Here is a 26,036-nt window from a genome sequence, read left to right on the forward strand (position 1 = left end):
CAGACAGCTAGGACAAAGAGCTCAAGGTAGTAGGATGGTGCAATGGATGGCAGTGGATGGTCCAAAGTGCAAAACAAAATCATTTTTGGAGACTCCATTTTCCAGAACCCTGTAACTGTGGCTTGCATTGGACATCATAAGACAACAGACTGCTGTCTCCCTGGGGCTGGAGGGGGTGATATTGTCCATAGAGTCATCAAACTCCCTAAAACAAAAAGGTGAAGACTCAATTGTTGTTTTCCGTGTAACACCCGTAACCAATTCCAACACACTGAAAACCAACAGAAGAACAGGACCAAAACAGTGGTCCTCACAGGAATCCTACCAGCACCAGGCAAAGGAAAGCAATGTCTGAAGTTAAAATGACTACACAGCACATGGCTGAGGATATGGTGTACAGAAGAAGACTTCAGCTTTCAGGGCCACTGGACACTGGAAAAAACAGCTGTGCAATTTGTATGGATTACATCTAAGTGAGGTGGGCACCAGGATCCATAAAAAACAAACCTTCAATCTAAAGAAATGACATAGAAGCTACAAGATTGTCAGGTAATTATGGTGTGACTGGAATAACAGAAACAAAGCATCACGATCGTAATCCCTCCCCTTAAGGGCGCTCCAGCTCTTTCTTATTTTGTTAACTACTTTTGTTAACTACTTGAACAGGGGTGCAATGGGCGTGGAGTTTGTAAAGTATGTTCTACCCGAGTTTGTGTGCATTTCCTCTGGGTGCTCAAGTTTCCTCTCTCAGTCTAAAGACATACTGGTAGGTTAATTGGCTTTTCAGAAAACTGGCCCTGGTGTGAGTATGTTTTGCTGTGTTTATGTCTATGTATGACCTGTGATGGAGTGGCATTTTGTCCACGGTGTCCTCTGGCAACTGTGGCTTGCCAGGATAGGCTCTGGCTCCCCCGCGGCCCTGAAATGAATAAGGTGGTTACAGAATGGATGGAGGGACTGGTTCAAAGACCTGGTCAACAGCTATGTCTCAATGGTCTATTGTTGCAGCTTACAAGAAAGAAAAGGAAAACAAGAAAATTATTTTTTTTGCAACTGGATTGTGGTTCCAAGGTTCATGCTGAGGATTCTACACCTCAAAATGGGTCTTGGGAACATCCAATGCCTTTAGCTCCAGGTCTAGGGTCCAAGGTTCCTGCTGTGTCAATACAGTGATTTTCAAGCAGTTTGTTGTGGGGTCTCCTTATGAATAACGAAATATTTACATTTTGTTTAAACAGGAACTTTTTCAGTATTTTTCACAACAAATTTCCAACCTTTCATTTTGGGATTCTAGCCATATATTAGTTTTGTTATGGGGGTGCCTAACATTTTGTGAAAGTTACCTTGTTTGTTTGTACCATACTCCTTCTCTAATCAGATGCATGTCATTTTCCTTTAGAATTCAATGCATGTCTACACTCTACATTTTTTACTGGGTATATGTGTTTTTTTCCTGTGTAGTTATTGTTCTGCAGTATTGTGTGACTATCGATGTTTCTTATTTACAATATATTTTGTTATGTATTGTGGACATTGTGTGGTGTTGCCTATTGTACTGTACACGTCCCAAGAGAACAGCACAAATAAGAATCCCAATGTACACGCAGATATGACAAATAAGCTCCTCTCTGTCCTCTATCTTTCTTTAGGATGTTTCACAACAGTCCTTGCTTGTTTTATGTAGTTGTCTTGTACCACAGTTGTATTTGTACTGTAGTTATATGTCAATTCTTCTATTTTATTTATATACTGTATATGTGTGACAGAGGGATCTTTGTCACCGTCCGCAGACGGTACAGTACACAACACCCATTATCCAACTTAAGTTACACACGTTCATGCATCCACTTTCCTGTCGGCTAGCTAGCTCATGAGGGTGCACATTCGGGCTTGGCTAGCAGTTGCCCATTTCATACACGCAAAACATTACCACATTTTATTTCGAATTCAGTTCCTGTTATCTGTAGAAACTCAGACACAAACACAAACTCTGAAAGTCTAACGTTATATTTTCTGTTTATTTGTACTTAGCGCTCTGTCTTTTTGTCTGTCTTCTTTTTTCCATGCTACAGTCAGACTTCCGCGTATGGTGTCCAAATTGGTCCAAACCCGATACCCGTTTTCAGCATGGCTTTGTCGTGTCAAAGCTGAGTGACGCATGCGCACATCTTCCGGTAAAGGAAGTAGCATTTTTACAGATAGTTAAAAATGAGTAAAATGTTGTTCAGGGTTGGTATTTTTTTGTACATATTGTATATGCTAGGGGGCAGGGCTATACAGTACCTATTTAGGAGGGGGGGAGAGATCTAACAGGAGCTTAGTCTTGCTAAAGCTGCAGTGGAGAGCTGATAGGACCCAACTGTGGTAGGGCTCCTGGTCTCTAATTCTACGAGGAAGGGTTTATTTGTTTTGAGTATATTTCTTCCATTTTTAAAAAAATATATATAGTTGTTAGTTTGTGGGGGGCACTGTCCTAATAAACCATCACTTTTGCACCTAAGTGCTATTGTGGCTGAGCCATCGTTCTGTTTTAAAAGGACTCACTTGGGCACCCCTCCTGCCCTCCATCTGACATTGTCACCAGTAAGATGTTCAGTAAAGATGAACAAAATTTAAAAAGAGTTGAAAAGGCTTAAAGTTCCTCACTTACATAAAAAATGAAACAGACAACCTAGCTTACACTATCTTAATATCTTATTAAAGACCACTTTGACTGGGTTTCAGAAGCTGAAACAATACCTCTGTGCAAATAGGAAGCTAAGATTTTATACAGGTTAGACTGGAAAGCAAGACCTCTAGTACCCCACATCAGGTGTACTGTATGAGCACAAGTAGCGCACTTGATAATCAGCTGAGAAAGGTATGAACAGTAACAGTAGCAAAGCATTAAAATACTGGGACATTTCAACTTTCCACACTATGATGAGGAATACAGAAACTGGAATTGAGATGGATAAAATGGTGAATGGTTGCTTTTAAGCCCAATTTCTAAAAGCATCAACTAAGAAAACATGTTTTTATTGACATTATCTTTTCAAACAACCAGAATAGAATTAGGTGAAGAGGGAATTAAAGGATGTGACAGAACCATTGGGATGGTGAGACCAGAAAAAGGATAACTTTGATGTGTTTGAGTTTCTACATTTTTAATCTAAAATTAGATTTAACAATTTTAATCAGACTAGTGACGGATTAAAGAGGAGCTTTGTAGCTGTGAATGTGAATGTAATCAAGCAACAAGGAAAAAAGATAAAACTAGATCATGCAACACATTTAGAATTATGGAAAGGATAAATGCACTTGAGTCATGTGCATTCAGGATAATAACATAAGCTGAGAACTAGTTAGCAAACAATGTGTCTTTTTAAGTGCCATAACTTCCAAATATCAGCAGCAGTGAGCTGCAAGGAGAAATATTAGGTTCTTCCAGATCTATATCAGTATATTAAAATTAAAACAAAAAGTCATAAAAAAAGGTTTAAACAAAATTTTGCACTTGGTAGACACATGGCAAATGAAATTCAGCATCAATAAACACACCTGGGGGTGTGGTGTCGTAGTGATAAACCTTTTTACAAGTATGTAATTCCCAAGAAAACAGACAAGTGCAGCCATGAGGTACAAAACAAGTTCTCAATTTTTTGCTGGGAATTAGCCAGCAGTCATATCACCCTGCAGCTCACAACTAGCAACCCACTGAAGGTCAGCAGCAGTGAGAGACCTCCTAGGAAAAACTAAGGTTGCTGCTGGAAGTGCTGTTAGTGGGGCCAGTAGGGGGCGTTCATCCTGCAGACTGTGTAGGTCCTAATGCCCCAGTGTAGTGATGGGGACATTATACAATGTCTTCCATCCCCTCTATGACATGCTTGTAGAAATGAAGAGCACGTTCAGCAATAGACTGATTCATCCACGGTGAGAGGGAGCCTACAGGAGGTCATTCTTGCCTTTTGCCATAAGACTGTACAACACATCCACCTTGCGTCTGGGCAGAGGCAACATTGACAGTGCCCTGTTTCTGGACTGAACAGTAAACTGATACATCTTTTCCTGTTTACAACCGTTTTTGTGCAATATGTGCCAGGGACCTGTGCAATACATTTATATTTATATTCATATTGTGCAATACAACTTTTTTGTGTACTGTTCTGTTCTGGTTTGTTCTTTGTGTATTCTGGACTGTGAGTAGCTCTTCTTAGTGCACTTCTCACTGTACTGATTGTATTGTATTATTATTATTATTGTATCATTCGTTACACTGTGTCTGTGTTGTCTGTGTTCCAAGTGGATTCTGCACACTGGTGGTGGTGGAGGGGAGTCCCCATTACCTGTAAAGCGCTTTGAGTGTAGTGTCCAGAAAAGCTCTATAAAAGTGTAAGCAATTATTAATTATTATTAAACAAAACCCACTACAATTAAACCAACACAAAAGTCTAGCTCTTCTTTGAGCTCCAAACTAGACTTTATCTTCAGACACTGTGTACTACACTGTAAAAAAGTGTACAATTTAAATCTAGGAATGATATGCTCAAGATTTAGACTAGAATACACTAGTAAGACCTCACTTAGAATACATCATTCAGTCTTGGTCATCAAATCAAGTAATGATAGTGTAACCTTAGAAGGAGTTTAAAGAGCAACACCAGCAACAGAATGAGTTTTGTGTTTAGGGGATTGTCATATACAGACAGGTTCAACTAAGTACTGTACATCTCTATATTATGGAACAAAGAGATTGAAAGGAGATTTGATACCAGTATCTGTTTCCACTCAAAACACTTTGTGTGAAAGAAAGATTCCGTGGCACATTTAGAAAATAGAAGGACATTTATATGTGATGCGAAATAGGAATGGCTTGTTTATACAAGATGAATGGTTAAGCTTTTCCACTTTATTAAATTAAATTATTATTTTGTTTTATATAACATATAGTAATCCTAATGTATAAAGGTCTGAATAGCACTTTAACAAATATACCATATAATTAAAAATACCAGAGTTTAAATGGAGACTTAAATTCTCTTAACATTTCACAGAATAGAGCTCCTAAAGAAAAAAAAAATATTTTTGAAAAGGTTAAAATCACTATATTGACAGCTTGTATTAGATTTCTGGAGATTTATTATAAAGACATAATGTAAAAGTGTATGAAACCAAAGGTAGTAGATTTACTTTACATTCCTTAATTTTAAAAATGCTAAAAGCAAAGAATTCACTGCTGGTGTGCTTCAGAAATCCAAGCATTTGAGTGGATCTAAAAAAACATCTGGTTACAAGGGAAAGAGTTCAAAAGAACACAAAAGCAGACAGCTAGAGAGGAAAGAAAGACATCACACTGTATCCTTTATCATTTTGTGAATTTATGCTTCCATGTGTAGATACTTGAAGGAGTCATAGTAATATTTTCAAGGGAATTCAAACATCATTATGAATCTCAATAGATTTTATATTTCGAGACATTTTCTACTGTTTCACATTCTTAAGACTAAAGCTTTCAACAAAAAATATTGTAGCTACAGAAAACAGGTCTCTGAAGGAGATAATGCTAAAATAGTTGGCAGCACAAACCAGGTGATGTCACTGGGCCAGGCTGACAGCTGTTTGATTCATGCAGGAGACTGAAGGATGAAGGTGTTTCATAGCAGAAGTGTTATTCATCTAATCATTTTCCTTTCCAGTGTGACAAATCTATGGAGCTGAAGGTCTTTTCAAACCACAGTCAAGAGCTGACATTATAAGTTGTATTGTCAGTTAATAGTTAATAGTGTTCTGCGGATAGAAGGATTCTGAGTGGTGGCACGCTTTCAGACCTGCCCGAATGATAGATAGATACTTTATTGATCCCGTGAGGAAAATTGTAGAAATGTAGGTAATTTAGGTAAAACCCGGAGTAAGGTTGTGACAAAAGCAAACAAAGGTCTTCCAAGAAATGTGGGAACTGGGGTGATGTCCGTATCTGTTGCCCAGTTACAATGAGAGGAGTGCAATGAAGCAAAGAAACAAAGCATAGCATTTAGTCAAACAGCCATCTCTGCTGTGGCCCTGTTCACATAGTCTCAGGGTTCAAGAGGAGACCTGGGCTCGGAGATCACTGATACCATGTCAAAGGAGCCTGAGGGGACTTGGGCCTGGAGATCACAGTGGAAACCTTCACTACGTAAATGTTATCAAGGAGAGCACATCTGGGCCATTACGATAATTACAATAATCCTTATTAGGAGAAAAAACAAGAGCTTGCAGATCCAGAGTGTTGACAGGGAACACCTACAGTACATCTGCTGCCGTAAGATTCAGCAAAACCTTCTGTTGACCTACAAATAGCTGAATAAGCTTGGTCATGTGGATAGCCACAGCATGCACAGCACAAGGTCCTCAGGAGAACAGAAAGGAAAAGCTCATTTTTTAATAAAAAGAATAGTTGCCAAAGCAACAAGGCCTGTAGGCAAAACAAGGAAAGTGAAAGTCAGAGGGAAGGAAAGTGATGAGCTCAGCTCCTACCCAAATGATAAATAACATTTGTTGGGGGGGATGGGGTGCTGTAATACTGAACCTGAGCCCAAGAACAGGTACTTTAGCTCTGCAATGATTTGTTTTTAATAATTTTTCTTTTTTAGCATTTTTTTTGTGAGACTGGGAGGGTCCACCTATGAAGAAACTACAAACACACTTGATAATACCCACAGATGCAGAAGAGCTCTGTGACATGAGAATGAGGTGGAGGTGTCCTGGCGCTATCTTGTCCATCCGCACAAGGTGTTTGGTTTGTCATTGCTGTTAGAAAAGTCTTTTTTTGTTCTAGGCAACATTGACTCAGTTTGTCAGTTATTAAAACAGCACCTTCTATTCCTGGAACTGTAATGGTCACCCATTAGCCTTCCCACTGCAACAGTATGGCAAGCAAATGGGAATTGGAGGCACAGGCCTACTAAGATTGGCATGGTTTTATGAGTTCAGTGTGGCACAAGGTGTGTTTTTTGTCAAACAAAGGCTTTGTCTCAAGTGGTATGTGTTTGGATACTGTCTCTGTTTAGAAGGTACCCCTCACATCGTTTTTCATCACCACTTCCTAAGAGGTCTAGATAAGGGGACTCCCCTCATGGGCTAGTGGTGAGAATGTTTTTTCATACCTTCGTATGCTCAAAACACCAATTGTTATGATGTTTTTTTCTCTCTCATATACAGTAACACTGTTACTCGCCAGGTTTGCCATTAATGCACTGTGAACTCACCAAAACCATTAGTTTCATTACAATATCATATCAGTAGCACCAATATATTCAGTATTTTAAATAAACAAATGTTTAACATACTAAACCAGCAAAATTAAATATATCAAACACAACATGTATTACTTCACAAAATACGATTTTTATTCCAAAATAGCTCTGAATCCTTAGTAACATTTTCCATTTGAAAATAATTCACTTTCTTCTCCCCAACCCACAAGAAGCCTCCTTGCCTGCAAAAAACCTTGTACGGATAGAGGTGCTTGAATAGACAGGTGTGTAGAAGCAACAGAACATATTTGGCACTAGTCCAGTTATAGAAAGTGATATTACACCCTTGGAGCAGGTATTTAAAACTAATTTATTCACTAATGGACAGACTGAGCAAAGGAAACGTTTTAAAATGTAGCAATTGTCATTCAAACTGTTACTACAGTGCCATGTTTCTTGCAAGGTGCAAAGTTCTAACCTCTGTGCTTATGATAAGATTTAGACATGCTATATTATACATTTGAAATATCCTATCCTCGTTAAAAAGAGCACTTATTCCTAGAATTGTGTATGTCATATTTCTTTTCAATATAAACTACTAGTAAGAATGTAGATATGAAATTTACATAATAAGAATGGCCATCTTGCAATCTGAAAAGTAAAAAAAATTGCACTAAACTTTTGAGTTATTTAATACTGTTCTATGCTCTCCAGGAAAACAAAACAACTAAGATTCTCTTAATAAGAAAGTGAAAATTCTCTTAGTATTATCGTACCTGACAAACTGCATTATACAGCACCGAGTTGCTCTACTGGAAGAGAACCTAAAAGATAGAAAGGTGTCTGCTGTGCATGTGGAGTCCTCTGTCCCTCCCACTCCCTTTCAATCAGCAGCCGCAGAAAGAACCCCAGTTCCCCCTTTGGCACCCCTTAGCCCTACCTTCTATGATGGTTGCACTCTTAGCCTGGGTAGAAGTTTGGATCAATTTCACACTTTGCATTCCAAGTGATGTCACCATCAGGTTTTCTTGTTTGTTAATTTTAACACTTATCTAAAAAAAACCCAATCCTCTCTATAAAAGAAAGCAAATTCAAATACCAGCTTGAATATTTATTATAAGGCTTGCTGGGTATTTCTTAAGTGTGTTTTGTTTTGTGGTGCTGTCAACTGTTTTATCTTATCCAAAAGCAGAACAACATTCTTTGAACATTACTGTATGGGTAAACAGAATTCTTGTGTGTTATGATTGCTAACACAGTGCAAAGAAAGGGCTGTATTGATGTGAACCAATCAACACACAATAACCTCTTTGGCTGGAATGTAATATCTCATGCAGTTTGAAGAGGAATGAATCCTTGCTTGTCCACAAAAGGAAAATTAAACTGTATGAAATGCATAGCATCAGATATAAATTCTTAGTCACTGTAAAACTTTTCAGCCCATTGAAAGAGTCTCCTCGTATTATGCTGATCTTTTTTTCTGTCATTTTTGATTACACTGCGAAATGGTCTGACATAAAGGAATAGATTTATTTCCTCCTGGTAATTGGTTTAGTTTGACACAATTTCTGATTAATTGTTTGTCTAATACGCACACACCCTGGCTTCACCTCTGTGACAGAACCTCTTTTAGAGGAAAATGTATGCATGCATAATCAATTAAACCATTTTTAAAAAAGCATATGCAGTTTCAGTTTCAAACGTAGAAGAAGCAGCACTGAGGAAGTTGTATGAGAGCAGTGACCAGATACAATGCTGGAAATCAAGTTTAAATATTGTTTGGCAGATTCTTACAGATCTAAAGTTAACACTTTTATGTATAAAGCCTCATGCTGAGTTTATAACTAAGATATCCATAGATTGTCCTCCATTTGCAGAAATAAGCAAGTTTGTTATATAAGAACCTGGTAGGTGATTAGAGATACAGTGCTGATGAAAGTAATTATGTTACATATTCCTTTAGAAAGGACCTCTTGTCCCCCCGACCCTATCATCACCTTTCGTGGCATTATGTGAGGGCATGTCTGGTGTGGAGGTGGAGCCCTGGTAGAAGGGCGGAGCCTCGCCTTTGTAGTCCAGCTGTTTGGGCTTCGAGCTGATGAGCCCCAGCTGGGCAGGTCCTATAACGACACAGTGGAGACCACCGGAAGGGGAGGGTTATATTCACCAGCACTCCCGAAAGGGATTGTACCCACTTAAGGCCGTTGATATTTTTCTTTTCATTTTCTTTTTCTTGCTGGTTCCGTCACGTATTTTCACCGTGGCACACCTTTATCACACATTGAGATTTTGTTCTGTTTTGGCCTTGCACACCCTGCTCACCAGAGCGGACCCTGCTTAACAGGGTCAGTCTATCTGGTCCCCGCTGTACGAGTGGTTCTTCTTTTTCCCAGGCTGGAGCCCGTTAGGTAGGGTAAGCCCAGCCTGGATGTCGCGATGCACAGCAGTACACATTTCTTTTTGCTTTTTGTTAGTTTTTTTCACCCTCTTTGTGTTATTTTTGGTTCCTGCTAACCTCACACCAGTCAGTTAGGGACGTTGACTCTATACAGGTTCTAGTCGCAGCAATGCCCACTTCCACAGTGTTACACCTTACAGCAGCTCCCTAGCTCTTTTCTAGAGAAGAGGGGTTCCATTAGACTTGTGGTTAGGTTTCTGTTTCCTCAACAAGCAAAGTGAAGACAATAAAAGTACCAAGCTGAATCACACATCCGTTTTCCTTAGATGAGGGTTTGTGCTGAATTACTGCAACTTTGAAAAGTGCAAAGTCTTCCACGTCGGTAGAAGGAGCACAAACTTTATACATCTATCTACTGTATCTATCTTCATCTGGTCATCTATCCATCCACCCATCCATCAATTTACTCACCACTTTATCCATTACAGGGTCATGTGGGAGCCGGAGACTATCCTAGCAAGCAATGGATGCAGGCCAGGATACACCTTTGAAGGGACAGTTCATTGAAGGGCAGACAGATACAAACACAGACATGCACAGGCATTCTTTACTGTTTGTTTAAAAATTAATAAAATTAATAAAAATTTGTTCATCAGTAAAAAAAAAGTCATCAGTTATATTACGACTGAATTTTGAAACGGTACTAATAATTTCTAATGTCACCATCGCACAATGTTCAATCTTTGAAAATTAAACGTGGCCTCACAGTGCCATGTAAACCTGATCTTTGTGGGTGTGTATAGTGGTAGGCTGGGCAAACGATTTTTAATTTTTTTTAAAAAGAAATAAAAAATGAGATATAATGATGTGTTCCTGCTTAACTTAGACATTGCACGACTTTAAAACCTATAAAAATGGGTTACGAGAGTTAAAAACCACTTTTTATGCGCGAAAAATGGGTGATTTTTCTTCCTCGTGATCAGCTCAGAATCTCTGTGTACGCTGTAAGGTTTTTACTTCTTAATTAAACGTTTAAAATACACGAATTTCATAAAGACAACACACGTTTCGAAGAGAAAAAATCCCATTCTTTTCTCTTCCTGTTGTGTGAAACTCATCAGCAGGTCTTTTTTTCCCAATCAGAGGCTCTGAAAATAGCGTACCGCCCACTGCGCTCCGTCAGAGAGGGGCGCGGCACCGAGAGAGGGAGGAGGCGCGGAGCTCAGCAGTACAGAACGAACGTTCTACTGCCTGGAGCGCTTATGGCAGCGATCGCGTCTGCATTTATAACTTAGTTTTTAAAATTAATCAAGCAATATGAAGCATCTCTTTTTACTTTTAAGTCACTTAATTATCATTAAGCACAGCTTTCTCACCACCTAGACTACTTTTTGATACCATCCTTAGACAAAGCAGAAACTTCTTGTTCTGTCTAATGACATTACAAGTGGAAAGATTACAGAATTTAATCGTCTTTAAATTTGTTACGTTATACATTTTAGAAACGTTTCTTCCATACAAACACCACAAAACTATTCTCGATTGTATTTCTGAATGGTATGTTACACTTAGTTCACTGTTTTAATTACACCTAATTAAGAAAGTTAGGTGTTAGCATAAACTATAAGCAATCAATATTAAATTTAGCACTGTAATAAGTTGTTGCACTTTCCCCCGCATCTTGTAAAAATATATTTTCATTGTTCAAATATACATTAAATCTGACTAAATATAATTCAAAATATTTTGCTAACAATGTTAACTGTTTATAAATAATAAATTGTATTAACTAAAGAGTAGGATGGCACAGTTGTTAGTATGCTTTTTGTTTTGTTTCTTTTTCATAAATACAACAGTAGTACCTGATGTCTCGGCGCCTTTCAAAATTAAATTAAGCATGCAAACCTGTGAACTAGAAAGATAACTAAGATATCCATCCATTTATAATGGTGGCAAAGTGGTTAGCATTGCTATCTTGGAGCACTAGGGTCCTAGATTCAATTCCTGCCATCCTGTGTGTGTGGGGTTTGCATGTTCTCTCTGGGTTACATGGTTTTTCTCCATATGTGTGATATGACTCCCTCTCGCACTCCAAAACATACTGGTAAGTTAATTGGTTTATGGGAAAACTGGCCCTGGTGTGTGTGTTTGTGTCTGTCTGTCCTGTGATGGACTGGCGCTATGTCCAGGGTGTATTCTGCCTTGTGTCCGTTGCTTACTGGGATAGGCTCCTAATCCTCTGTACTGGATAAAGAGATTAGAAATGGATGGAAGTAAAGGCACTGTGTGGATTGAACTATACACAGTGTTAGAAACCCACTATGAAATGGCAGCATCTCACTGAGAATAAAATATTTTATAGTGCTGGCTTAAGTAAACAGCCTTTCCACCTCTCTTGCACATCAGTATCCATACCTAGTTATTTAAACAAATTGCCTCTAATTATAAACATCTTAATATGCTGGCTCTGTGGATCCGCATCAGTGATGTTTGCCCATTCCTTCAATTCATGTGCATCCAACACACAGTTCAATGCTAGCAACTACACAAAATCTAAAATACAATCCTCATTTCAGTATCTATGTAAACATACACTCAGTTAACTTCATCATCTTCATCAAAAGTATGCCTAACCCCATTAGGAAGTGTTCTTGTTATCAGTGTATTCCTCAGCTATCCCAATATTATCTTCTTACCAACATCTCTAGTTTTTTATCCTGCAATAACTCAGCCAACACTTAAATCTCGAAAAGCTGCTTGTGTTCATTTCTTTAAATCACAATATCATGTGTAAATACTGTCCATATAATACTCTGCATTGTGGAATAATAGTTTATTTTAAAGGGAACTAGAGAAACTAAGAACTAGAGAAATCAAGAAAGGCTTTTTTTTTCTAGAATTAATAAATGCACATCCTGTTCACTGGGGAAATTAAATCCACACTGAGCAATCTTCAATATGTTCAGAATATGACAGCGAGAATCCTATCAGGGATGCATTACACCTGTTTTCAAGTCCTTGCATTGGTTACCTATCAGGTTTCGAGTCAACTTCAAAATCCTCATCCTCATTCAGTACCTACAGTATATGGCTTATTATCTGTCTACTCCCCACCTTTGTCCGTCTGACTCTGGTCTTCTAGCTGTCCTCAAGAACATCTACATTCTGTGGGTGACAGGGTCTTCTCTAGCTGCACCCCAGAGCTCTCAATTTGTATTCCCAGTGATATCAGTCACGTACCCTGAGTGCATTTAAATCTAACCTCAGAACCTTTCTTTTCAGAAGACTTAGTGTCTGTATCTGCTTCATTTTCTAATTTTGGTAGCACCTCTAACTGCTTGTCTTTCTTATATGTATTTACTTTGTAATCTGTGGTCCTTTTATCTGTTTTTATATCTACTGTAATGCTTTGAGATGCCACTTTTAAAGGTGATATATAAAATAAAGTTTTTTATTATTGTTATAGAGAAACATGATCAGTTTTCCCTGGTCCAGATAAAAAGATCTAAAGCATACTAGTTTGTCACTCTTCTCATTCCCTTTGCTAAATAACTTTTCATACTAATCTGATCAATCTAACTGCCTGTTTTCTGTGCTTTCTCTATCCTGCTAGATTTGCAATTATTCTGAACATTTTCTTCTTGAAATAACTCATTTCTAAATACCTTTTTTCACTGTTAACATCTTGCAGCAAAGCTGCGACAAAATATACACTTAGCACAGTTCATCCTGCTACCAACATTGAATAACAAAATCTTAAGATTTCTATATTTATGTCTTTATTTAGTGGTTTCATTAGTGACAAAGGCTAAACTTTCTTGGAAAAATGTCTTTTATGTGTTGCGGAAAAAACTGACTTGCTTTAACAAAATATGTTTACAAATCCTTTCACCTGCCAATCTACCTGAATGCCCAACTATCTGAGAAGCCCTCCATGAAACCATGGTTGCTATTAATTCATTTAGGGCTTATCGACAGAATTGCTGTTTTTTATGCATGCTAATTTTCTGATTCCTCACTCTGTTTCATGTTTATAGATAAGACTTTATTGATCGTGAAGGGAAATTGATGTACATGATGAACATGTTTGCATGTTCTTTTGTAACATACACCTTTTTGTGATTTTTTTTGTATATCTAAGCAAGTGTTCCTGCATCCCTCTTCTGCACTTTAGTCATGGCTTTTTTTCTGTTTGCTTATTTCAAAGCAACACCTGCTCCATTTCTAAAACTTTTTACTCATGTGCATTTTTGTATTTTTTACACCTCTAGCACTTTAACATCCTGAATTTTCATTTGCCTTAATTTGTAGAATGAACTTGAGTTTTAGCCTAAAGTTTTAGCCTAAAGAAGTTTTCATTATCTTTTGTTTCTTGTCCTACAACTGTTATTATTGATCACCGAATTATTGTTCTTAACATGACTTCATTCAGCCTTTCCTGAACGTCTATGACAGGCAGAGAGAGTGCTGTTTCTGGTGCGATCTTTTGCAGCTGACATTTCACTGTTTTAAACGAACAAGAAATTAGATTGCTCATAGATCACTTATCCTATATAAACACAGCGTAACTGCCCTCCGAAAATCCTCTTTTTCTTGTTCGTTTTAGAGACCTTGATCGAAACTGATTTTAGATGTCAGAAAGGATTTCTTTTCTCTGTATTTCCTACATTGCTTTGTCGAGATTTTAACTTTATATCTAACTTTATATCTAGGCTCAGATTTCAACTATAAATCGTACAGTAATTAATAGCAGTAAATACTGATGTTTTGCGCCCTCTTACCACAAAAATATATATGTTTTGTAGCTGGGATGAACTTTATTTCATACGCGTAGCTACTGCGATTCGGACACGGACGGTTAAACATGGCGGCAAATCAGACACCCAGAGAGGGGGGGGGGGGGCGTCTTCTCGCCTCCATAACTAAAATGCCAAATAGGAGTGGCTTAAGCGACATACACAGTCGTGTAACTGACAGTTTGAGGTAGCCTATCGTGTAAATTTCGCTTTGTTGCTGATAGGTTAAGCTTTCGAAACTCTGCCCCAAAGTCATGTGACTGGTTTTTCGCCCTGTTTCGTTGGTTAAACGCAATGATCACAAGCACCACCATGGTAACTGGGATGTGTAGTTTTTAATTCCGTTTGAATTATAACTGTACGTACTGTCTTCGTATTTGGCCAGGGCTTTAAAGAGAGGGCGCGCCAAAAATTTTCGGTGCCGTCGTCTCCGCTTTAAAGGTACCCCCGTCGCGGAAGAATTCGATCTCGGGACGTTTGCCCAGCGTAATAGTGGTAAACTGGTAGACTGGATAGGAAATTAATGGGCTGTGTTTGCCAGAGGAATAGGATCTTCCAGTCAAAGCTGGAATTCACCTTATCAGACTTGATGTCCTAACTGAATTCTCCATGTTGTATGACTGTTTGTACTGCAATAATCCCAGTTCTACATAGGGTTTATGGAGTCAACCTGAGTGATGACGTCACCCAGCAATGTGACCATGACACTGGCCAAGGACAAGGGGAGGACCCTTGCTTTCACAGTTTTATTCTCTGTATAGCTAGTGCAGGGCTATTGAAGGTCATTCAGGGCTCGATGGAATGGAAACTAGCTGCACAGGTAACAGATGACATGGACCTGTTTACACCAGACACAAAACCTGCTTGGTTTAAAAAAATACGTAATTGATCTGCAGAGTCTGTAGTTTTTTTTACAATAATTTTAAAAACTGTTGGTGTTCTTTGACACCTGAACTTGTGGCCCATTTAAATAAATCAGGCTGTCAAATAAGCCTGTCTGCTCAGGAACACTTATTCAACAGCACACACTGCTCTTTGACTTTAGCTAAAGTTGTGTTTACAGGCCTAAATGTCAGACAGACAAGATTAAGCCACAAGAGCACAAGGTGATACATTTCGTAGCATTTCATCTTTATTTTAAGCAGTTAAAAGCCACACTATATCTCAGTACTATTTTTGACTAAAGCACTGTTTACAATGTTTTTCTTGTGTTCGTTTCATGGCAATAACAGGAATTGAAAGGTGAGTGATGAAACTTTGTGAATCTCTTATTTGGGTAGAAGTACTTCTACCTAGGCCAACCGCTGACCTTCTAACGGGTTCCTGCAGGTACCTGGGGATCACGCGACCCCTGACCTACCCAGTGAGGCAGAACGGCAAGCTGATGGCCAAGATGGTATTCATCGTGTGGCTCCTGTCAGCCTCCATCACGCTGCCTCCCCTCTTTGGCTGGGCCACTAATGTGACAGAGGAGCGTGTGTGCCTCATCAGCCAGGACTTCGGGTACACGGTCTACTCCACCGCTGTGGCCTTCTACATCCCCATGACCGTCATGCTCATCATGTACTACCGCATCTACAAGGCTGCCAAGGTCAGCGCCGAGAAGCACAAGTTCATGTGTGTCCCGCGGCAGTATGCCCACCAGGGGGTGTACAGTACCGAGCAGGAGCCCCGGGTGCGGCCCCATCGCCGGCTGTCCCGCAGAGATCGCGTGCTGGAGGAGTGCGCCACACTCTCAAAGCTGTTGCGCCACGACGGGCACAACATATCCATCTTCAAGCGGGAGCAGAAGGCCGCCCGCACCTTGGGCATCATCGTGGGGGCCTTCACCTTCTGCTGGCTGCCCTTCTTCCTCCTCTCCACTGCCCGGCCCTTCATCTGTGGCATCACCTGCAGCTGCATTCCCCTGCGACTGGAGCGCACCCTGCTGTGGCTGGGCTATGCCAACTCCCTCATCAACCCGCTCATCTATGCCTTCTTCAACCGGGACCTGAGGACTACCTTCTGGAACCTCCTGCGCTGCCGGTACCGCAACATCAACCGCCGGCTGTCTGCTGCCAGCATGCACGAGGCGCTGAAGGTGAAGGAGAGGCCAGATGCCATCCTGTAGCCGTGGGCTAGAGCCAGGGACCAGGCCCCGCGCCCCGCAGCTGGGCACTGCCTTGGCTGGCTTAAAGAGCATTTTTGCAGGGAAGCTTCAAATCATCATCATCTCAGCCTCAAGCTCCAGAGCCAGTATATCAAGGACCCAGTGGCCGATGGGCCCCATGTTTCAGTGGGTGGAAGAGGAAGAAGTGTTGTCTTGGAGTTTGATCCCTGACCACGGAGAGAGGTAGATTGAAATGTCCACTGGAGAATCCACTGATTTGTAGCCATTTGTTAAAGGAAAAAATCAATAACTGGATACATGTAATGTACATCACACATGTTGTGGCATGGCTTACTGTATCGCATGGCAGCTGGGTAGTCATGTTTCTAACATTTGAAAGGAAGTGGAAATGCTATGTGTATGAAAGCAGAAGGTCCTGGACCTTAAATGGTAGATTCCCAGCAGGTCAAAAGAGGCACCGGCATACTGTAGGTAGTTCTCAATTCAAACAGTATTAAATCCTTAAATGTCTTGTCTGACCTGAAAGAGATGAGAAATCTTTTAATTTCATTTGAAGGCTTAGCTGGCCCAGTTGGACTTATAACAACAAATCTGTCATTGTTCTGTTTTTTACTTTGAAAAATAATATATTTAATGTACATTTTACTCACACAACCTACAAATGCATATGGTTTCGAAAGTTCTGCAAACTAAATAAATTTAGTTAATTAAATTTAAGGTCTTAAACTAAATCATCAAGAAACCAAGGAAACAAGCCAGAGAACAAAATCAACACATCTTATGAATTTAAGTTTTCTAGCAAGTAGTCACAGCAACAGCAACACAGTCACAGATTCAATAAGCAGCAGCTGAGCCTGAATTAGTGGTTACTGTTTACTTTGTATCTGTCTGTGAATTTATGAACTAGTCAACACAAATGACTCTTTTCAATAAACTCTCACTAGCAGATTTTTTAGCATAACGAAGTTGCAACAGAAATGGACATAAGCAAGCAAAAAACAAATGAATAAATTTGTGAATAACAACATGCTGCATCAAACTGCTTTTTAAAATAAGCAGGACCTTGATTTCAGACCAGACATGGCATCTCAGCTGCTCTAGGAGCCTCCTGCGAGATATTTTGAACCTGTTAATCTGGATCTGTGCAGAAGGGAATTCATGAGTTTGGGGAAGGGCCATTTTGGTTGAATTGCTAACCTTTTTCAAAAAACACCAGGATGATAATCATAAAAATGGACCTATGCTAGAAATTAGTCATTTTTTTTCCAGAGCACCTCAGACAGAACGGCACAATGCACACATTGTGGGGAGTATGGATAAGATGCTGAATTTTTTTCTGTTTACACCCTTTAAAGTGCTAGTACACTTTCCAACATAACCGGTAGCAAAACGTTGCACTGAACTTTGAAATTGCGCACATTAACATCTTTGCTATTTATGACTGCAGGGCAGCTTAGCCTATTTATTAACACTTGTATTTATTCTAGAATTACATTAAAAAAAACATTATCTGCCTGACATTATCTCTCTGCTTTTAATTGTACCTGCAGATCTCAGAACCTGCAAATAAAGTATTACTATCTAAAGTATGTCATTCAGTCTTGTGTGCCTTGTTCAATGTAACCTTGAATAATATGAGTATGACCTTATCAAGTGAAAGCTGGTGTTTCTCTGTACTACGAATTCAGATGAATTCAATAAGTAAATATAGTTTGCTTATGGCACCTACACCCCCTATATGTACAGTTTGGTGCAGCTATCTGCTCCATTCTGACCTGAGATGACCTTGGCTTTCTCTGTGATAGTCTGTATCTTCTGGATATTCCACCATGGAGCAACCTTCTGCACCTTGCAGTGTACTGTTTGGCATCTCAACCTACTTGTCCCCTGGTCCATGTTGTTGTGATTCTTTCTGACACATTGATGCACCAACTCCAGGGTGGATCTGCACCTTCAGTATGATTGCAACATTCATAAGGGTGGAGCATCTTTACAGAAGGTATGCATCCAGGGAATATGTTCCTATTTCTATTTTCTCTAACTGCTGCTGTAGTAACTCCACTACTGTAAGAACACCTACTGAAGGATCATGCTACCAGCCCCATTTCAGTGTGGGATGCTGCTGCTCTGCCCACTGTGCACAGATCACAGGATCTCTCTGTTATTCTGATGCATCTGCAAGGCCTACTACTATTGTCCAAGCCCTCCCAACCTTCCACGTAGAAAGTTAACATGTTTAGGGGGTTACTACACAATGTGACACAAATCATTAAATTATTAATATGTCACCCATTCTATTTGTTATTATTAATTTCTTGTGTAGTTTGTATCCTTAAGTAGACACTGTCATGAGAATGCTCCCTGATGAGAGCTCTGCAGCTTCTGTAGGACATTACTGTACAAAACATTTCAATTTCACCTCCCAGGACAGATCTCCCTTTCTCTACACAGCATGTAATCTAGTTTCTCTTGGTTACTAATGTTCTGTTCTCTTCAGAGTAATTGAATAATTAGCTTTTCTATTATCAGGAAATGGCTAGTTAGAAGTACAAATGTACATTAATGGGAGGGGCACAATGGATGATTGGAAATAACGTTTTAGACATTGTGGTTATTGTGTTTTAATGTATCTGAGTTGCAAAGCATTTTTCTTCTCTAATACACAATGTAAACCTTATTTTTTACTCTGTTTCACAAAGTCTGATTTTTAAGAACCATTATTTATGGTCAAAATCCATTAAATTTTAAAAAGTGTTATTTAATTATTTAATAAAGTGCACAAACTGTTTAATGTCTATCAGAATATATTTTATTGATGAAAACATACTTTGAGAGAACACAAAATGTTTAAAATGCTTTCAGGATGAAGTGCCAGGACTAGATCAATCTGAAAGGATTGTGTTACAGTACATATGTAAAATATTTGCAATTACCTATGAAGACAGCAGGGCAAAGTGATACAGTTATAATCATTATTTTACTATGAAAATAAGTTGTTTAGGAATTAATCTATTTTAAAACCCAAAACAGTTCAACGTGATGTTTCATTTTGTTAGAATACATTTAGAACGGTTAAATTAAATACTTTACAGTTTTTAAAATATAAATATAAATACTTGCTTTTGAATTTTCAGTCACTGTGTAGTGATTTTATATGCAAGAGAATTCAAATCTTGCAGTCCAAATCACAGAATCACTGTGTATGTAAACTATAATGTGTAGAATGAACAGATTAGAACTGCTTATACTATATAAATGAATAAATAAATAGTGGTTAAAAAACAACCAGCTCCTACACCCCCTAAGAATGCTAATTAAGATCCCACCTTTTCTAAGTAGGCTTCCACGTTTCCAAAGGCAATGAGGAAGTTCACTAAAAAAGTAAAAATCAGATAAATCAGATTTCATTGATTGAGTGTGGGCTATATAATATAATTTCAGTCAAAATAACTGGGTATGTTATATGGGGCACCTACATAGAAATGTAGAGCTGCTCTTGACATGATCAAGAGAATATTAAATTGAATTTTTTAAACATTTTTTAGTTTAGGCTTTCAAGACCAAAATAAAATAACAAAACTGCTATAGATGCCAGCTTTCTTTCCAGGTTCCCAGTCAAAGGAAATCAGGCATCAGGAAGGCTGGGATGAGAAACAAAGGTTACAAACAAGAGGAGACCCCACTCTTTGATGTCTGTGCAATAAGGATTGGCTTCTTTTGAAATTGCAGGTGGAAGCGTGGCACCACATTGATCTTGTGCCCATTAGTAATGTGCAGTGAGGGTGAGTATTAGCAGTCATTTGTGAGGCATTTATGCTGCCTTTAGTCATTCTAACCCAGCGGTCTAACTCAGTGTCTTGTGGATTTTGTTCCAAACATGCTGTCATTTACATACAGCAGTTTGTCCAATTATTTTATTAAGAGCATAACTCTAATACTTCTAATCAAGCTCCAAGGTGTTTTATAGAGTAGGTAGGGGCAGTGCGGTGGCTCTGTGGCTAAGGATGTGCACCTGTAACTGGAAGGTTGCTGGTTTGTATCCCACGGCTGGCAGGGGAATCCTACTCCGTTGGGACCCTGCTCAAGGCCCTTAACCCCAACTGCTCTAGGGGTGCTGTATAAATGGCTGACCCTGCGCTCTGACCCCAAGCTTCTCTCCCTGTCTGTGTGTCTCATGGAGAGCAAGCTGGGGTATGTGAAAATACATATTCCTAGTACAAGAAATTGTATATGGCCAATAAAGTGATCTTATCTTATATAGCTGTACCTTTAATGAAGTTAATGCCTTGGTAATGAACTGTAAAAGACTTTACAATTAAAATTATATGTACAGTATGTCTAATATAGACAACTATTTGGTGACTACTCAGGTTGAAACAAAATCAAAAGTTTTAGACCCCTGTTATAACTTAATGCTGTAGTACTAATATGAACCCTTGAAGGCAGACTACCCAAAACTAGCATTGTCAGGCTGTGAGAGTGATTCAAGAAGTATCATTTAATCCTAAAGTGTTAAATAATCTAGAGATGGAAGCATCTGTGTGAAGCCCTTACTGTCTTCATCTTTCATAGTGTGCATCAGGAGTGTCCAGTTCTGGTCCTGGTCCAGTCTGTCTACAGGTTTTCAATCCAGCTCAGCTCTTATTAACCTAAATCAGCTATTAGTTAGATATTGGTTTGCTTTAACCTAGCTAACAGCTTCAGGTGCTACAGTAGTGCTTTAAATTGATGTAGAAAACCTCTCCAGGGGCATGATTGGACACCCCTGGTGTACGCACTATAGTCCACTGTGTCTCATCCGTCATACTGCTTGATACAGTGGCTTAGACTTAGAGGGCTGCAAGGAGCCACAGAGAGCTTCGGAGTTAAGATGCTGTTCCACGCTCTGGAAACAAAACAAGCAGCAAGGATGCTTTATAATGTTAGGTGGAGATCAGACAGCCCTCTGGAAACTGGGAACAGACCAATATTAAAATATCACAATATTACAGGCAAAGGAACGTGCAGCAGAAATCTAAAGAAATCCCACAGTCTCTGATGATAGGACATCTCATTAGAAATAAATTGTGAAACACAAAACATAATGGGAAAAGAGTTACAAAATGCCTCAGTTTTGAATACAATTTTCTCATTTTGTAAACAGAGGTTTGCTTCACAGGGAGTGAATTTTAAGACTCTAGAACAGGGCTGCTCCCCTGGTCCCAAACTAGCAGGTTTTATAGATCTTATATAGATTTATAAATAGTTTAGAGACTACCATAATGGAAAAAAAGTGACTTTACCTCTGGGACTGTCATGGGAAGGTTCTCCCCTTGCGGGGGTCTGCTCATCCCTCCAGGGAGGAGCTCAGTGTGTCTTAAAGGGCCCCACAGCTGCGGTTCATCCTAAATTTGCCAGGACAGCTGTGGTTGCTAAGGCAATGTGTCGCACTTAATCCTGGGCTCTGACACCACACTGAACACACTGCAGCTTAATGCCACACCTCTGTCATGAAAACTTTCATGTAGTGTAGCTACATTTGCTAAGGGGTTTGATTTCTTTTCCGCTAAGTCTTTAACCTTATATATACACAGTATATTTTTTTCTTTATTCCAATGTGTTTTACATCTGTGAAATATATTTTGTTATGTACCAAATTGCTTAAGTAGTCATTCTGGGACTGGTTAATAATTCAATGTCCACCATGAAAGTTTTATGAAATCTTAGAAAAATAGTAATCAGAGAAAAGGCAGTAAACAACAGGCACTCAAGGAAGAGATGAATAATAGATGTCACACAGTTTCCCTGTATTGGCAGATTGTGTGGTACTAGCAGTGTCAAGCACACTGTAGATCACTTGCCTGTATGTTTGAAGAGTTAGCTTTTTAAAGTAAAACGTCTTCATCAAGACACTGTGTTTTCTTTGTGACTCCAGCTATATGGAGAATGTAGCTCTCTTTGGGGTTTTGGGGGGTACAGCATGGCTGTGTGGCTTCTGTGTGAGGCCAGTCTGCTGCTCAAGCTTCACAGATTTGATTTACTGTATTGATATTGATTGATTTATTTTCTTAATAGAGTGAAAATTGTGAAAATCCCTCTTTCTCAGGAGGTTCTTTCATTTCCAGATCACAGCAAATGGATGGTTTAGTTTGTTTTTTTTTGCAACATTCTGGATCTCATTTACAGTTTTATATAAAACAAGCTCAAGAAAAAAAAACAAATGTTCACAATATTTAGATAATTTATAAATTCTCCAGCAAAATACAATCGCAAACACAAATACTCGCAAAAATACATGAAGCCCGATACCCTTACCTTGCATTAATTAAAAAGTTATGTGCAATGAACAGGGAAAGGAAAATGGCTCACAACAAATCTTATATATTTTCAAACAAACTGGCTATGGAAAAGCTCATCTAATAGGTAGAAACAGCTGTCATTCAGTGAATTCTCACAATTCACACGCTCTATAGCGTGCATGTGTAGTAGCCTTTTCTATTTATTTTAAGCTTGTTTCTCCTAAATATGCACAAGAAAATACAAGCACACTTTTTAACCATAAACAGTATAAGAAACCTCTCTGTGGCCGGCAGAAGTGAAATGCAACAGTAAAAATAGCAAATAATAACAGTAAATAATAAAGTTATATAGTGGACCAACCTAAACAGAATCAAGGATATTTCACTGCTAGTCATTCTAAGGTACAACAAGGTTAGTATAGATGATCACTCAATGGACCATGTAAGGGTTATAATCATTGAATTCAATGATAATAGGTCTAGACACCATTTTAATTCAGGTTAATGTGGCAGATTCAGCTACCATCTAATCTCATCCAGTCTCTCTCAACCAGGGCGTAATCCATTTTACGTCTCCAGTCACTGTTTAATTCCAACATAACTTCTTAACAAGAGCTGCTTATTTACTGTCTTACTGTATATCCAAGCATATAAGTTCAGAGCCCATTAGGTGACTTCTTATCTTCATGCTTCACAACACAAATGTAGCTGCCAGTTCACTCCTTGTACATTCATTGCAGCTCCATGAGAGAGAGGAAGTTCCTTGTCTTCAGCAGGTGGAGGGTTAACATCTGAGATGCCCGAGTGTCTCATCTCTTTGCATTCCATCTTAAACTGTCCCATTTTTCAGAAAACCACACACAGTGGGACTTCCAAAATTGGCTGAAACGAAAGAAAAAACAGGACATGCCTTGCCAGTCAAAACTGACCCTGTTGTCTCCACCTAGGCACCAGGCCAGCAGTGAAGCTTATGGGCATATGATGAGAGCCTTCCAGATGTCAGGGAGAGTGATGAGGCTCTGTAGCTGTGCCTCTGGGCATCTCCTGGGGTGGAAAATTAACTATAAACCAAGATGCAAAGCCTTAGTGAAGCATTGCTTTATATTGAGGCGAGAAAGGGGAGCATGTGGAACAAGTGGGGAAGGGGAGGATGATTCCATGCAGAAATCTGAAATGAGAGTAGAAAAAAATAGGGCTTTATTCTGTCTGGAATTAACCTTATTCTTTTGCTTTACATGCATGGGTTATCTACTTTATCTGTGCCAGAGTTCAGCTGGTAAAGAATGTCTTAGTATTTGATTTTTGGTATTGATCTATTGCTAGCAATTTATTTTCCTTTAAAGTATATAGCTAGTTAAAAACAAACTTGAGATCTGCTTGTTTGGAATATGTTACCACTTATTGCCACTACCTGCAGCCAAATGGATGCTGCAATACATGCATATTTCTGAGCTTGCACTCTATCTCTAATTTATTGAATAATAAATTGACTAATTTATTTATATGCTTATGGTGCTCTCCAGATTTGTTCATACTCCTGATAAAATAGGAAGAAACATTATATAAAAGAATGTGTTTTAGTTTCTAAAAAAACGAAAATATTATACTGTAATCTTTATAAAATATTATACTGTAATCTAACTAGCATTGCACAGAACAAAATTGTATTTGTAATAAATTATTGATTTTCAGAAAACACAAGGGTACTATTAATTCAGCAAAAATTAATTTACAGTTAAATTCTGTTCCTTTAAGTGCAACAGAAGCCTCCAAATCTTCCCTGATATATTTCACTGGCATATAAAAGGAGGTAACACACAGAGGACATTACGCAGATACTGTACATGTATCATTACAATTAGGGACAGAACAGAGAGCTCTCTGAAGACTGCAGGCAAATGGTCAATGACCAAGCTGGGAGATGGCCATAAAAACTGGATCTACAGAAAACTAAATCAACCAATTTCCAATGTAGTATCATTTAAAAAAATGTATGGCTATTAGTATGTTGGCCACCCTGCCAGAATGAGGATGCAAATATATCTTGTCACTATGGGCTTTGAAACAAATGGTTCAGTAGGCAGATGTAACTCCATTTGGGGATCAATACACACTGGCATTTTCAGAATGTAAAATGTCAAAACCTATCAACATTGCCTTTGTGAATTTGACTTGGTTGAATACTAATTCTGATCTATGGGAAGCATGTGTTCTGGTCAGAAAACAAAATGGAATGATCTGGACATGCCTATCAGTGTGATTTAATGTTAAAAAGGGGACGTTGATCTTTAGAAAACACTCATGCCCACTGAGTGTTCATCATGGTTTTGAGATTGTTATGCTTCTTTGGATCCTGGATCATGAACTCCTGCATGTACCAGGACATTTGTCAGAACACCCTGTTCATCTTACAAGATGCTCTTTGGTCTAAATGAATGGCAATGATCTAAAGTACACATTCAAAATGTAATGGAACTGTTAAACAGCTCACAAATTAAATGTTTTTCACTGACCATTTCACTATCTGACTTTCACTGACCAATCAAACATTTGTGCTTCATCCTCAAAATGCTGACCACAAACTGCAACAAACCCGTTTTCAAAAGGTTGTGAATAACCTACAGTAGATGTATCCCCAGAGGAATGGTCCAAAATCCACTCTCAGAAGTCAGAACCTCACAGAACAGTACAGCAAGTGTCTCATCGAGGTTATCCAGGTGCTCAGCTGCAAACACATGTGACTCTCATAGTTTCTGGACTTTCATTATTTCTGACAATATTTGTACAGTGCTATTAATGTTGCAGTACTACATTTTTAGAAGTTTTAAGTAAGATTCATTATCAAATACGCACTGTAAATCACCCTGATACATGTATCTTGTTTCTGTTTCATCAGGGATATGAGTACATTTGGAGGGCACTGTATATCACTAGGCACTCTTAAATGCTTCCTTTCATTTTACATAGATGTCCTTGGTTCTTCTTATAAAATGAATGATTATTGGAGTGTGCAGCTTTATCCAATCACAAAATTATTTAATCAATAAGTGATGAAGCAAGTCCGAACATGTCTTCTGGTGATTAAGTGAACAAAATAAAAAATAAAAACAATGACATGTTGAGCTGTGGCCAGACCCACCAGAACACACACAGAACAGGCTGCTGTTAAATCCATGTGACCAAGGATGAAAGCATGCAAACTCCACACAGAAAAAGCCTTCACCAGGAATCACACCCAGT

The 26,036-nt window shown here is 38.9% G+C and overlaps 1 protein-coding gene across 2 annotated transcripts in view; it reads left to right on the top strand.

The window, feature by feature from the left end:
* Positions 1–19,287, top strand: part of LOC148679055 (5-hydroxytryptamine receptor 7-like) — a 34,082-nt gene extending 14,795 nt beyond the window's left edge. For both annotated transcript variants that reach the window (XM_088639397.1, XM_088639405.1), the window contains one exon: positions 15,738–19,287. In XM_088639397.1, coding sequence (XP_088495523.1) covers positions 15,738–16,518 — 781 coding nt within the window. In that variant the 3' untranslated portion in view covers positions 16,519–19,287. The remainder of the gene's footprint in view (positions 1–15,737) is intronic.
* Positions 19,288–26,036: the final 6,749 nt, after the last annotated feature.

This window comes from Lepisosteus platostomus, chromosome 1 (genome assembly GCF_059453375.1).
Source record: "Lepisosteus platostomus isolate fLepPlt1 chromosome 1, fLepPlt1.hap1, whole genome shotgun sequence".
Taxonomy (NCBI): domain Eukaryota; kingdom Metazoa; phylum Chordata; class Actinopteri; order Semionotiformes; family Lepisosteidae; genus Lepisosteus; species Lepisosteus platostomus.